Source organism: Ostrea edulis, chromosome 4, assembly GCF_947568905.1.
Source record: "Ostrea edulis chromosome 4, xbOstEdul1.1, whole genome shotgun sequence".
In the NCBI taxonomy this organism is placed as follows: Eukaryota; Metazoa; Mollusca; class Bivalvia; order Ostreida; family Ostreidae; genus Ostrea; species Ostrea edulis.
Window position 1 is genome coordinate 63,097,077 of NC_079167.1, and position 15,800 is coordinate 63,112,876.

The 15,800-nt window shown below is 34.6% G+C and overlaps 1 protein-coding gene across 7 annotated transcripts in view; it reads left to right on the forward strand.

Annotated features, from left to right (window-relative positions):
* The window catches only part of LOC125672084 (uncharacterized), a 78,385-nt gene that overhangs the window by 60,684 nt on the left and 1,901 nt on the right, over positions 1 to 15,800 (forward strand). For 5 of the 7 annotated variants that reach the window (XM_056163382.1, XM_056163381.1, XM_056163383.1 and 2 more), the window contains 3 exons: positions 1,056 to 1,146; positions 9,081 to 9,191; positions 10,460 to 11,075. In XM_056163382.1, the coding sequence (XP_056019357.1) occupies positions 1,056 to 1,146; positions 9,081 to 9,191; positions 10,460 to 10,814 (557 nt within the window). In that variant the 3' untranslated portion in view covers positions 10,815 to 11,075. The other 2 variants (XM_056163385.1, XM_056163384.1) reach the window with 2 other exon arrangements.

Consider the following 15,800-nt stretch of genomic DNA (forward strand, 5'->3'; position numbering starts at 1 on the left):
GAAATATGATTAAACTTACTAAATTTTCTTGTTTAAGGGGGGGGGGGGGGGGGGTAATAAAAGCATTGATTACTTAAACCTATTTAATCAATATTTTATAAACCAAATTTGAATGATTTATGCCATATGTTTAGCTGAAAAGTAATGGGGGGAGGGTTCAACATAGACAGGGTTGTTTCTAAATATAGAGCAAAGGTATTAAAATATAATGACTATGGAAATCAATAGTGTCCGATTTGACTGGCTATCTAACATGACTACATCATCAAAGGAAATTATTTGAAGCTGTTGATTTTTTTTTGCATGGGGCTGTGATGAATGTACGATGATATCTCTCAATGCAAGGGTAGTGGGAAAATATGTGACAGATTTTTTATATGAAGATTTTGAGGTGGGAGTGCAAGAATACAGCAATATAACAGTCGTCAGCAGAAGAAAATATTCCCTATAAACAAAAGTGTTTATAAGGGGTGGATCTGTAGATCTCTGGTTCCCTATAAACAAAGGTGTTTATAAGGGGTGGATCTGTAGATCTCTGGTTCCCTATAAACAAAGGTGTTTATAAGGGGTGGATCTGTAGATCTCTGGTTCCCTATAAACAAAGGTGTTTATAAGGGGTGGATCTGTAGATCTCGGGTTCCCTATAAACAAAGGTGTTTATAAGGAGTGGATCTGTAGATCTCTGGTATTTCTCAATTTTTCCTCAGAGAGCTACAGTTTTGCAGCTAAGGCAGGACATAGTATAAAGGGGTTGGGTTGTAAATTGTAAAAATGTGCTTATGTACAGTTAATGTAAACAAAGTAGTTGATTGAAAGTGTCTCTTCATGGAATATGAAACTAGGCTAGATTTCATGATGACTTTAAAGCTGTCTGTGTTTAAGGTTGTTGTTGATGTCACAGGCTTTTACTGTGTAGTTGTACTATAATGTGTCCCATATTTGTCAGAGAAATAAAATATGACTGAATTTGTGTAAAATTGTAAATATAAAGTTATGGAACATAATTTTTATAAGTAAAAAAATTATTGTTATTGATGTTTAATTTTCTTTTTCAGGGGACATGGTAGCCAGGGCACCATCTTTAGACCTGAATTATTTTGATCCAAACAAAGTGATAATATACACAACACGGCATCAACTGTCAAGGTAGCGTTACACATGTGCTCAGGGTATGAAGATGGCTTTTGTCAGACCTGAGGACTAAGGGCACAGCTGTTTCTGAGGGTGCAGCAAAACATGCGTCCGAAAACTTAATCAACAACTGTTTTTAGTTGATCTCTGCTGAAAGCTCAAGTGAGCTTTTTTGATCGAAGTTTGTCTCTTATTGTTCACATTTACATCAGTTTCTTTTCAAGAACCACTAGGCCTATTTTAACCATACGTGCAACAAAGCATTTCTTGGTTAAGGGGATTCAAGTTTGTTTTAATGAAGGGTCATGTGGGCTTCCAAGAAGTATAAAATTAGTGAAAATTAGTGGGGGAGGGGGTATTTAAAAAATATTCACTAGTACCACTGAACCAGAAAAGCCAAGGCTTGTATGAAAACTTCCACATGTAATGAGGAATCAAGGCGAGTGTGGAACTACAACACAGGTTCCAAGTCTTACATAGAAATATATGTCAAAATCCTTTTAAATTTTTTCTTTCAGGAATCACAGTTGTGTAATGTCAAATTTGTATGCAAAGATCCTCATGTAGTGTAGATTCTGTTTCATTCACAACAAGATCTATGGAGCTAGGGTGGTGCTATTGTAGGAGTCCGAACTAGTCTTATACAGGATTATATTAGAATTTTTTTTGAAAATCCACATAGGTAGATGATAACAAATTAAGGTGTAAGTATCCTTATGTAGTAGAGATTAAAGTTTGTTCACGTCATGAGTCATGTGGCTAGGATGTATCCACAGGAGAGGTTTAAGTTTTACATAGGGAAGTGTAGGAAAATTCTTTTAAAATCTTCTCAAGAATATCATGATATTGTTTGTGAAACTTATATGCTAGCATCCTCATGTAGTGTAGATAGCTTAACTTGGGGCAAAAATGAAATTGAGACATAGTCATTTTTTTTAAAGATGAATGTGCATAAGGTTATATTTGTTTTATAACAGTGAAAAAAACCAGTGAAATTCCTCAATACTAGCCAGCTGTTGGATTGAGGAAAGTGGCTGGTTTAGAGGGATGGTCAGTCTCTGGTCAAATTAATAGAAAACTTAACATATGTCTGCTTGAAATAATGAAAGTACATGTACATATAATTCTTTAAGAACAAGGTACGGTTGTATACATAAAAAGGCCCAAAAAATTTCTCTCTATAAAATGTGTCTGGAATTAACCTTAATCAGCGTTTTAAGAAAGTAAAATAAATGCCAGGTATACTATGTCAACAAAATCAGAATGATAGTCCTAAATGGATAGCATTATGACATCATGAATAAGACATTTCCCGCCTTTTTCTCAAAATAAGCCTGAAAACTGTCAAATGTCATACAAATTATTGCTCAGGAAAAGATGTGCGCATTTGTCGAGCAAAATGAAAATGATATATATTGTGTATTATTTTGAGATGAAAAACATGCTTCAATATGAATTTGCTCGACGCATGCGCTGTATGTTTTCTAAAAGGAAAACCACCTGAATTTGTGGATATTTTCATTGAAAATGGCATTTTTGCAATTTTATGCCAACTTCAAGCTCTCGTCATATGACACAGATCATTTTGCTGATCAAACTGAGTGAATTTTGGGTTTGCTAAACTATTCCTTAATTGAATGCCAGGATTTTAGCTCCAAGTGAAATCATCAATATTTTGGGCCAGATGACTGTAGAAACTGTACCTACTTCTTTGTAATTAAACTGACTGCCTGTTACCTGTAAGTGCACACAAACCATAAACCAATTACCAATAAATGATGCGAGGTAATTAAATGTAATTCATTATGTACAGACTGCAAGTAAGGCTCGATACAGCAACTACTATTGTACATTTTCATTATACTCCACGGAACAAAGTTTTGGAGGGTATGTTTTTGATTCGTCGGTTTGTCAGTCCGCAGTCCCTATCTTGTCAGCGCAACTCCTCTGAGACCGCTGAACAGAATTTTGTGAAACTTTGTAGTTAATAAGGACATACCATGTAAATATGTACGTTCCCAGGAAATTCTGATTCAATAATTCTTCTTGGAGTTATGCCTCTTTTGAACTTAGAATTTCGAGCCCATCTGACCTGTTTTTCTCAGTGCAATTCCTCCAAGACCTTCAGGAAACTTTGTAGTTAATATGGACACATTGTGTAGATGTGCATATATCTAGGAAATTCTGATTCAGTAATTTTTCTTGGAGTTTTGCCCCTTTTGTACTTGGAATTTCGAGCCCTTCTGTCCTGTTCTTGCAATAATGCATAGCATTACCATTCATTATGTGAAGCATTGTCAAGCAATGTGGGAGCTCGGGGGTATGTGAGCTTGCTTTTGCTTCTTTCATTCTCTTAACTCTTCATTGCATAAGGCAAAAAAAGAATATATTTAGGTTCAATTTCTGAAATTGATTTCCATGATGATTTACCTAAAAATGGAAACACTAAAAACAGGAACACTTAAAAACGGAAACACATATACCAGGTAGTGATTCATTTAGTAAATTTACTTTTTATTCTCAATTGCTGTACTTAAATTCTGCCCCCAGATTTTTTTTAAGTATGTAGGAAACCTATTAAACCCAGATGCCTTTACTTTGTTGTATAATAACATTTACACCCTGTTTCACAATGTGTTGCAAAGTAATCTTGAATATCTGTGTAAAAAAAAAACCAATTCCATCATGTGGAATAATCTTGTCGCTTATTTAATTCATCCAGGTGATAAGCAAACAGAAGCGAGGTCCCCTTGAGCTGTATGTCATTGATTAACACCTTTGGCCATCGGGATTTGAATACATGGTTTTTTGCATGATCACAGCTCTGGCAGTTTTTTTTTTATATAGGAAATATGTCCCATGTTTATTAATGATAATAAGAAGGAAAAAAAAACCTGCAGGTTTTCAGGGATGGCCAGTATTATGAGAATTTCTGTATAAGGGGTTAATATGCCTTTTACCGGGACTTTCAAATTGGCCGATTTTGAGAGAGAGAGAGAGAGAGAGGGGGGGGGGGGGCAGATATTGAGGAGTTCCACTGCACTTAAGATATTCCATGCATAAAAGTTTATTGTTAAATAATGATGAAAGTGAAGCAGATGAAATTCACGTGACTGATAAATGATTAGAAGCTGACCTTTTTGCACTTAAGACTTTTTGGAAGAGTTGTCTGCCATTTGTAAAAATAAGAAAAATCTAATTTTCTAAAAATGTGTTTGGTCAATGATTAATTTTATCTCATATTTTCATAAAAAGAAAGTGTATGTAACTTTCTACCAAGAGAATAGTATGAAAATATAATTTGTTTTTAAAATATTGTAATAAAACATGCCTTTCCCATATACTTCAATGTTAAATACTAGGTGAAATAAATCAAGCAGTAAACAAAATTTTGAAAATTCCTAAGGTGGATTATTTTTATTTGATGAACCCTTCAAAATGATACCATGATTACAAATATTCCACCATCTATTTATTAGCTCTTCTGAGCCAAAGGCTCAAAGAGCTAATGCTATGGCCATTTGTGCGGTGTGCGTAAACTTTTTAGAAAAAGGGCTATAACTCAAGAACCCCTTGGCCAATTTTTTTCAAATTTGTTACAGGGTATCATTGGCCCAAGGGCTTTCATACATACTAAATAGAGGGATGTGACCCTTTAACAAGGGGAGATAATCAGGAAAATACAAACAAAAGTAGTGGTTGCTAAAAAATCTTCTTCTCAAGAACCACTGGGCAGATTATCACCAAACTTACACATAAGGATGAGGATATGTTGTAGATTAAAAATTGTTCAAGGCATTACCCTGGGGCAAAGGGCGTGGTCTCAAGGTCACTTCAAAGTTGACCTAAATTTATATTTCCTTAAATCTTTGATATTTTAGTCATTATAAGGACTAGGATCATCAAATTTTGACAGTTGATGCATCTTAGGACCTTGTGTCAAGTTGTCTCAAAAGTAGGTCACGGTGACCTACTTTTTGAATTTTGCAGGTATTTATTTTAAAATTAATTTTGATGCATATCTTGGACACTTTGAAGCCTATGATCATCAAAACTTGTCAGTTGGTGGATCATGGGACCTTGAAATGCGTCAACTGAAAAATAGGTCACTGTGACCTACTCTCTGAATTTTATGGCTTATCATTTATAGATATATTTTAAGTTGTTATTTCAAATACCGAGAGGTTTAGAATCATCAAATCTTGTAAGTTGATGCATCTTGAGGCCTTGAAACATATTTATAAAAAAGTAGGTCACAGTGACCTACTTTTTGAATTTGGCAGAGATTCAAATTTCACATTTTCAATTTTAGATGCATATTTTGGGCACTGTAAAACCTAGGATCATCAAACTTTGTCAGTTGATGCGTCTTCAGTCTTCGGTTTGTGTCGACCAAAAAGTAGGTCACCGTGACCTACTTTTGGTATTTGACAGCTAAATTACTATATTTCAGACACTATTTGACCTACAATCATCAAACTTTGTCAGTTGATGCATCTTGAGTCTTTGGAGTGTATCGACCAAAAAGTAGGTCACTGTGACCTACTTTTGGCATTTGACAGTTATATTTATATATTTCAGTCACTAATTGACCTACAATCATCAAACTTTGACAGTTGATGCATCTTGAGTCTACGGAGTGTGTCGACCAAAAAGTAGGTCACCTTGACCTACTTTTGGAATTTGACGGCTATATTTATATATTTCAGATACTATTTGACCTAGTCATCAAACTTTGTCAGTTGATGGGTCTTGCATGTTCGAAGGGTTTCGACCAAAAAGTAGGTTACCTTGACCTACTTTTGGAATTGGACGGCTATATTTATATATTTCAGATACTATTTGACCTACAGTCATCAAACTTTGTCAGTTGATGGGTCTTGCATGTTCGGAGTTCGCTGACCAAAAAGTAGGTCACCATGACCTACGATTGGAATTTGACAGCTATATTTCAATATTCAGATACTAATTGGCTTAAAATCATCAAACTTTGTCAGTTGATATTTCTTGGGTTCTCAAAATGTGTAAACCAAAAAGTAGGTCACATTGACCTACTTTTTTTGAATTCTTAGGATTTAACTAAAGATTTAGAATACTAAGAGGCTAAGAATACAAATGGTGGGGTTGTACAATTTATCAGAAGAGCGATTCTAGGCCCTTGGGCCTCTTGTTAGATATGAGATATGGTCATTATACATTGAATACCTTAATGAAAGCTGGAAAATGAGAATACATTTCGATGGTTTTAATGTCATGTCCATGGTGAGATACTTTTCTGTAAACTCAATTATCATATTTTTAGCCGAGTTGCAACGAAGTTGAACTCGGCTATTGGTTTGGTGATGCGGGCGGGCGGGCGGTTGGGCGTCAACAATTGGTTTCCGGATGATAACTCGAAAAGTTTACAATCTAATCAAATGAAACTTTGATGTATATATATTGTTGGGTACCAGGTAAGAAAGACCCCCATTGATTTTGGAGAAAAATTGTCAAAGGTCAAGGTCACAGTGACCGAAAATAGAATGAAAATTTCAGAAAAATTTGGTTTCCGGATGATAACTCAGAAAGTTTGAATCCGAATCAAATGAAACTTTGATATATTGTTGGGTACTAGGTAAGGAAGACCCCTATTGATTTTGGAGAAAAAAGGTCAAAGGTCAAGGTCACAGTGACCGAAAATAGATTTAAAATTCAAAAAAAAAAAAATAGTTTCTGGAGAATAACTTGAAATTTTTAATTTGAATCAAAGGAAACTTGGTTATATTGTTAGATACCAGCAAAGCAAGGCCCCTATTGATTTTGGAGAAAAAAGGTCAAAGGTCAAGGTCACAGTGACCGAACATAGAATGAAAATTTCAGAAAAATTTGGTTTCCGGATGATAACTCAGAAAGTTTAAATTCGAATCAAATGAAACTTTGAGATAGTGTTGGGTACTAGGTAAGGAAGACCCCTATTGATTTTGGAGAAAAAAGGTCAAAGGTCAAGGTCACAGTGACCGAAAATAGATTTAAAATTCAAAAAGAAAAAATAGTTTCTGGAGAATAACTTGAAATTTTTAATTTGAATCAAAGGAAACTTGGTTATATTGTTAGATACCAGCAAAGCAAGGCCCCTATTGATTTTGGAGAAAAAAGGTCAAAGGTCAAGGTCACAGTGACCAAAAATAGATTGAAAATTTCAGACAAATATGGTTTCTGGACAGTAACTTGAAAAGTTTAAAGCTGAAATTAGTTCTTCACAATTATGAATATGCCACATCATTCCTGACTTTACAATGTATCCCATGCAACTCGGCTTATGCACCCCTGGGTGCATATATTGATTTTCTAGGTATAGACACTAGGAGCCTAGAAATTAAATATGTTTAATTACATGTGACAGCTTAAGATGTAACATGTTAAGGAAAGAAAGATAACTCTAAATGAAAATGGGACTCAAGTTTGATTCTATAATTAAGACTGGAATATTTGAATAATTGAAGTAAATATTATCAGTAGCTTGTATTTACATAGGGACATCACTCATGAAACAGTGAAATTCCTTCTGTGTCTAAGTCACCAACACTAAGTCAATTGTTTTCATAAGACATAAGAATGAGAAATGAAAATTGTACAAATGAGAATTTGTACTGTGTTGTTATGAATCTAAGCACATCTTATCTACAGAGAATAATTGCTCTCTATTTATGTATGATATAGTGAGATTTAACCATTTTCTGTCTACCCAAGAATATTATGTCTACCACAAAACACTTCAAACTTGGTGACATGATGATTGAATTGAAGACGTGATTATTATGTTCAGCAGTGACCTTTCCTTTTCTAGGTCACCTGTGTTACTCGATTGCTATTGGTCTATGTTCGTCGTCATCTGCCATGCATTGACAATTGAACATTTTTAACTTCTTGATGACTACTCTTCATATTCTTTTCTAATTTGGTATGGAACATCTTTGGGACAAGGGGGACATAAATTGTAAATTTCAGAACTCCCACACCACCAGGGCCTTAGGGGCGGGGCAAAAACTGCCAAAAATTGATAAATTTTTAAAAATCTTCTTTTCTACAACCGCACATGTGCAATTTTCAAAAATCTTCTATGTGCAAGAAAAACTATGTGTATAGTCATGCAGAACAGGAAGGCATCTACCAAAATTGTAAATCATATGATCCTGGGGTTGGAGTTTTGACACCAGGGTGGGGCCAAATAGTCATACCGTGTTGATATTACATATATTATGTAAAGTAATTCATCAATATGGGTATTTTGGGGGCCATTTTTGTTTTAAAGCAATACTAGCTTTCGTTTTGGTGTCGAAAATTTTTGCTATAAAATTGTGATGTACTGTTTTGATGACAGAAAAAAAATAAGGTTTGTAAACTTTTGTTATTAATATTTGTGTTAGAAAACCTATCCAGAGGCTCTGAATGAAGCAAAATTACATTAGTGTCTTCCCGTACAAAAATGGATTTCTATTTAATGCTGTATGTTCAATAGAACAGAAATTTTTATTTTGATAAAATCTTAAACTTAGTTTTAATTTTATCAATGACTATGGTTAAAGTTACATACAAAACTATCATACATACTGTAATAGCATATTTTTACAATTTAGCTTAGCTATGCAGAACAGAAAAATTATATATTTTGCAGCTCTTGGGGCTGGTGATACTTTGACCTAATACTCAGGTGACAGGTAAGGCCTGTGGGCCTCTTGTTATACTAAAAAAAATATGTTACAAAACTACTATGTTTGTTATTCTCTGAGCTTGCAATTAAAACCATTGTGAACTGTCACAATGTAGTAAAGGCTGAAGTTTTAATGCTGTGAAATACTTTTACAGTATGAAAAATTTCCAGCCTGAGAAACTATTGATTAATTTTTTTTGGACTAGGTTGTTTGGATCTGCTTTGATTCATATATTGTATGTCGAATTTATTGTTTTAGATCTAGATCCAAACCATGGAAGCCAAGAAGGAGGAGTGTGACCTTTGATCAGTTGCAAATCCCACTTCCACTGCCACACCCAGCTGTGATAGCCCTGTCTATTTATAACAGGTAAAAATCCCACTGCCACACCCAGCTGTGACAGCCCTGTCTATTTATAATAGGTAAACTGCCACGCCCAGCTGTGACTGCCTTGTCTATTTATAACAAATAAAATTCCACTGTCGCACCCAGCTGTGACAGCCCTGTCTATTTATAACAGGTAAAATCCCACTGCCATGCCCAGCTGTGACTGCCCTGTCTATTTATAACAAGTAAAATCCCACTGTCATGCCCAGCTGTGACAGCCCTGTCTATTTATAACAGGTAAAATCCCACTGCCATGCCCAGCTGTGATAGCCCTGTCTATTTACAACGAGTAAACTCTCACTGCTACACCAAACTGACTGCCCTTTCTATTGATAACAGATGAAATCCCACTGTCATCCCAGCTGTGACAGCCCTGTTTATTTATAACAGGTAAAATCCCACTGCCACACAGCTGTGACAGTCTACCAGTGTAAGACTGACATGACCCATGTGAGATTTTCCTGTCGTGCACTGATATAGCCTCCTAGATATTTTAATTTGTATTGTTTTCAAATTTTTATTTGATGTAGCTTTGTGAGGGGCAACATTGAATTTAATAGCGAAACATAAAGTGTAAACTATTTCCCGGTATGCCTTTTTCTGACTGTCTATTTAGTTTTTGCTTTTAAGTTCAAATGAGGAATTTGATGACTGTAAATCTTCTGAAAGCTCCTGAATTAATGCACTAAACTGTAGATAAAATTTGAGGAAAAAAATCCTTCATTATTTGGAAAATTTCACTTGCGGGACAATATTTGCTGTCTAGGACTCTGCAAAGCCTCATCCTAGACTGTGAGTCTTGTCCCCTCAGTGGAATTTCCCAATTCCACACTCGTACTTATGAAGGATTCTATTATGCTATCAATAACGGGTGAAATTTTACTGTCACTGTCACATATAAGATCCCTTTTTGATTGCCACACATAACAAGTTCCTCTCCAATTATGACACATGACAGATAGGATCCCTCTCTGATTTGCCATGCATAGCTTCTAAAATCTCAGTCCAACCTTCCTAGCCTTGTTTGCTAATGATAGTTCAACACAACAACACCCAACACCCACCCCCCCCCCCCCCCGACTGTCTTACCAACAGGTATACTGGTAGATATCAATTATAAGTGATTATCTCCAGGTAATTTGATTTTCCTGCATTAAACAGACAATCTAGGGAATTTTTATTCTGGATTTTATTGATGAATTAATGACAGGCAGGAATGTGTATAAACTGATTTTTTTTTTCAATATCAGAGAACATGAGCAGAGCCCAAACAATTTAGAAGATTCCTATTGTCGAAGGATTGTAAAGGCCACAAAGGAAGTCCCATATATTGACCTCAGTGAATCCATGACAGAAGATGAGGCTGAGTTTGATCCAAGTACTCCGGAAAATGGAGCTGAAGAGGATCCAAGCTTTCTCCACATAGCTCAGCAGGAGCGGACTTTTTCTGAGGAGGATATGGCAAGGATCCAGAAAAACAAACCGAAAGAGGTGCGGGTTACGATTCACTCTCCTGAGGGGGAGGGACACCCCATTTCTTCGACTGATGAGGGAAGGGTGGTGTATTCTGAACCCGAAAGAGATAATACATGTGTGGATGTGTAGAGTCCACTAATAGATTCTGTGATACAAATTTTAGTCTCAGTAATTAAGTCACAAATACTCCTGTCCTTCTTGCTCATCATTACTCATATTTAGAGAATAACATTTTAGCACCTGCTTTTTGTTGGCTGAGTTTTTCCCGAGATTTTGCGTTATTTTTTTCTGTATGGTCAATTGATGAAATGTGTTCAGGATTTTGTCGTGGAGAAATCCACTGGTGCTATGCTTACAACGCAGTGCTATTGCTATCTGTCCCTACTGTTTTTGTAGTGTGTGTGAAGTTCATTTGTAAGTATATCATGAAAACCTAACTGTATTCAAATCAAGACAGCATACATGAAGCTGGGCATTTATCTATACCTGTACACATTATTTTATGGGATAAAATGTATAACCCATTTCACATGGACAGCTCTGCATGCCATATGCATGTACAATTTATACAATACTGGAGATATACAATACTGTAGATATACAGTTATACAATACGGTAGATTCTTTATAATAGGAAGGTACTTGATTTGGTGTAATAGTCATTTAGAGTTAATTTGCGAGAACAGGAAATTGGAAGTGATTCACATTGAAGGATGTATTAAATGAAAAACAAGAGTTTAAATCACAATTGAGAGAGAGGATTCTCGCAAATGACTTGACTCAATAGTTATATTGTCATGTAAAACATAATTCATCATATGTATTTCAATTTATTACGTATTACATTTATTACACGTTATGTAATGGTACAACACTGGTGGTGCATTCAGATCTTATTGGTTGTTTGTGCAGTTTATTTTTTGCCCGTAATCTTCATTTATCCACAATTGTGCCAAAGTACCTGTAAGTGAAACCTAGTTGTATTTTATTTTATATTAGGTAATATATGCAAATTCAAAACAGCCTGTAGTAAAATTATAAGACATTTTATGTATTACATTGTAGTTTTAAAGAATTTCTAAAGGGTTGTCCTAGCTTTGAGTAGTATTTCAGTTTTGCACTGTACATATCAGTTAGCTTTGCATTAAGGTCTTCCAGGTACATTGATGTATGTAGACATTATTGTATGTACTATTATATACACAGTCTATATATATATATTTATCATGTGCATTACACTGTTGGAGTGTATACTTGTCATCTACAACTTTTCACAAGTCTGTAATGTGGATAGTGCCATGCTGGAACGGAATCTTGTAACCAATCCAGTGATAAATAAAATCCTATATTCACTGTACCAACAGAACAGAACATCAATTTTTCTCTCTCTCCCTCTGTTGAATGTAAATTATGTCATGCATGTATATAACAGTTATTTTTTATGCTGAAAAATGCTCGACAGATTTGCTACAAAACACCAGTATAGTTGAGTAATGGACTCTTTTGTATTACCGGGTATTTGTGGATGTTGGAGAGGCAAAACAGGTATAGATATCGTAAACAACAATGTTTTACTCTGTATTTAATAGGAAAATACATGAATTTAAACCTGAAATAAAACCTCTCTGGATATGCATTATTTGCCACTTATATATTTTTACAAGCCTGGGTGAAATAGTACAAAGAAGAGATGTTCATGATATTTACAAAATTCTTGTTGAAGTTTTTTTTTGGGGGGGGGGGGGGGGGGGGGGGGGGCTGACTTGTTTCTGAATGTTATTCACCCATTAGTGGATACACTGTGCTTTAAACTGTAATACACCCAATTTCGTGTTTTGAATTGTGATGCACCTGAATTCATCAATACAGTGTTTTGTACTGTAACACATCTTTTAGTGTTTTGAACTGCAACACACTTGAATAAGTTAGTATACAATGTTTTGAACTGTAACACCCAAATTAGTGGATACACTCAACGTGCAGCATTGCAGTTCATACCCTCACGTAATTTCAAAATGAAATGTATTTTTTACTATTTACATTCTACTATATTTATCAAGATTCAGAATTGCTGTGCATTCATGGGGAAGTGCCTATCATTACAATTTGTATAGACATCAAAAACATTCAAAATATAAATTTCGTGTTTTGAATTGTTACACATAGAAAATGTAAATATAATGTTTTGTACTGCAACACACCCAAAGTACTGGATGCACAGAGTCCTGTAATACAGCTGCTATCGATGGCATCTACAGTTTGGACAGTCACCAAAATTTAATCCAGTGATCTGCAACAATGTTTTTCTGTGGTCAAGCTGCCTCCAAATTACTGCAATAGATATGAAATCTTTTTTTCCCCAGACCAACTTTCACAGACTCTGCCTCAGTTGACAATGGTTTTCTCGGAGTGAAAATTTTCAATGTTACCCTCAACTACATGCAGGCTTTCAAGTGGGCACTTATTTTCCTTATTTTTCTACAACAGCCCTTATTTTCCTTATTTGAGCTTTAGAATCCTAAAAAAGCCCTAATTTTTTGTTGAAATTCCTACATTTTCAAATTTTGAAAGTTTAAATAAATTTGACATAAAGTAAGTGTTGGAATTTATTAAATTTAGTCTTAGTATACTTTCAGAAAATGATTATGTTGATTAAATGTACATCTCAGAAGACATCTTGATGGTTATCAGCTATATTCAGCATTGATTGTGAGGCATGGGAGTCCACCTGAATTATATCATGGTTTGTGCTGAATGCCGAATATGGCTGTTGATGACCACTGGTATGATCTTCTGAGTGGGTAATTAGTTTTTGTATTATTGCTCTTACAAATGGTGAGTAAAACATTTTTTCTTTCCTGTTGATTTAACCCTTATTTTTGTCTTAAAAATCCTTAAAAAGGCCCTTATTTTTTGATAATTTTGCCCTAAAAAGGGCCCTTATTTTTTGCAAAATGTCACTTGAAAGCCTGTACATGCAATACTTATATAAGGGTTCTATTTGCCCACCCAAATTGACATTCATGCCATTGTTTCAGAATTAAGTGAATCCTGATGCTATCAGTTGTCAATTTGATAGAAATAACTGGAATTATGACATCATAACATGACTTTTTGCCACCATTTTCGGTATTTTGACACACTGTGACTATTTTTCACATAATTTTTCTCTTGGGAAACATTGGATGCACTATTGCAGGCTTGGAAAAACTAGTACCATAGATTTATTTTTCCAACACTCATGGGTGATAAAAAAAAGTTTGTTTTTCCAAACCTCTTATTTTAGGGGGGGGGGGGTGTTAAATGGAGAACACAAATATATATATATATAGCGAACTTTAGTGCTTTTATATATATATATATATATATATATATATATATATGTATTTTTATATATTGTTTGTAGTTGTGTTGAACTTACATGTATTTATTCATGCAATGTGATCCTTGTTGTGAGGTTTTGAAATATTTGTTCATGAAATTGTTTTCTTTTACTTGTTTCCAAATTTTTCTATTTAAATGAAAGCTTAATGATGTGTTAATTCTTTATAATTTTTTCATTCAATTATTGTGTTAATTATTACTGTGTGTGAATAGTTATGTGAAATATCAAATACCTCACTGGTTTTTAATGTGAATTAGAATCTAGTTCATAATGTACAATGTAGAAATGTTCTGTTGAGTTGTGGACTTTATGTCTTGCTCATTTGAGACAAGAGTTCAAGTGAGCCACAATTCTGATCATATTGTCTGTCTTCTCAGACATTTGCTATCTCTCTATGTTGTTTTTTACTTCTTCAAGAGCACCAAGTCAGTTTCAACTAAACTTGGCACAAAGTACTCTTGTTTTAAGGACTACACGAAAATCCTTTTTGAGGGGAGAATTGAATAAAATTGTTAGAGCTACTGGGTCAAAATTATATAAATAAAACTATATATTATAGGTCTAGAAAAGGGTTTTATTTCATTATAATGTTAACAAGGACTACAATTTGTCAAAATGATGTGCATTTTTATTGAGTGGAAATTCAGGGTCATGTTCACAGACTACAATTTGTCAAAATGATGTGCATATTTTTATTGAGTGGAAATTCAAGGTCATGTTCAGAGCTTGGGTTCATTCACATGAAAAGAATAGAATGGAAGTGACATCATGTAGTGTGTATTCAAATCTGTTGAAAACCATCCCACCCCTTCAAGCTCCAAATTTGTGAGTTCCTTCCAATCAGTTGACTCGGGTGAGCATTGTGGCCTCTGGACCTTTTGTATCAATCACCTCTCATTATTGATATAATTCATTTTGTAATTATCATCCATATTAATGTTAAACTAAGATTCAGACATTTTGCTTATAAACGCCATAGAATATTGTAAAGGACTAGCTTCACGAATGGTATAATTAAGCCCTGTAAATTTGCAGTCATATGAAAAGTTGGGTTGTGTTGAATTTTCTTCATAGATGCAAAGGTGAAACTTATATGTAATTATACACACCAAAGATTTCATCCATCGAGTTAATATGCAGGAGTAATGGACATCTCATCTTTGTTACTTTGTTCAGATCACGCATACCCTGATAGTCATAGATATTTCTGTATTGTTCCAGTCCAGGATACAAAGTGTTTTTACTGATTATCAAATGGCCATCAATGCTCTTTTAGCCTATTAATAGAAAAATTGGATTAGAGATGGGGAGGGGGAGGGTTACAAAATTTTGGTCAAAAGTTTGCATATTTTACACAATTTCAAGAATTTCATACATAAATGTATAATATTACATGTAAAACAGATGTCATCACAGAAGTCCATTATTAAAATGACTTTATAATGTGAGACAGGTAGCAGACACAAAGATTATCTCTGGGTCCTTTATCCATAATCCACATCTTCGCATGCCAAGTGTCTGATTTGGTTTACGCATGTGAATTGAACTCTTTTTAAAAAAAATATTAATGGAAATTGCTTTTGAGATGAGAGTCCATTACTTCTGTATCTGCTGAACTACCCACTCTTCATTATTGCAAGCATTATACAAGTCTGCAGGATGATTAAGAAAGCTGGAACACCACACATTGACAGTGATGTTTGAGGAAGTGGCTTCTTTTCGTGACTGTC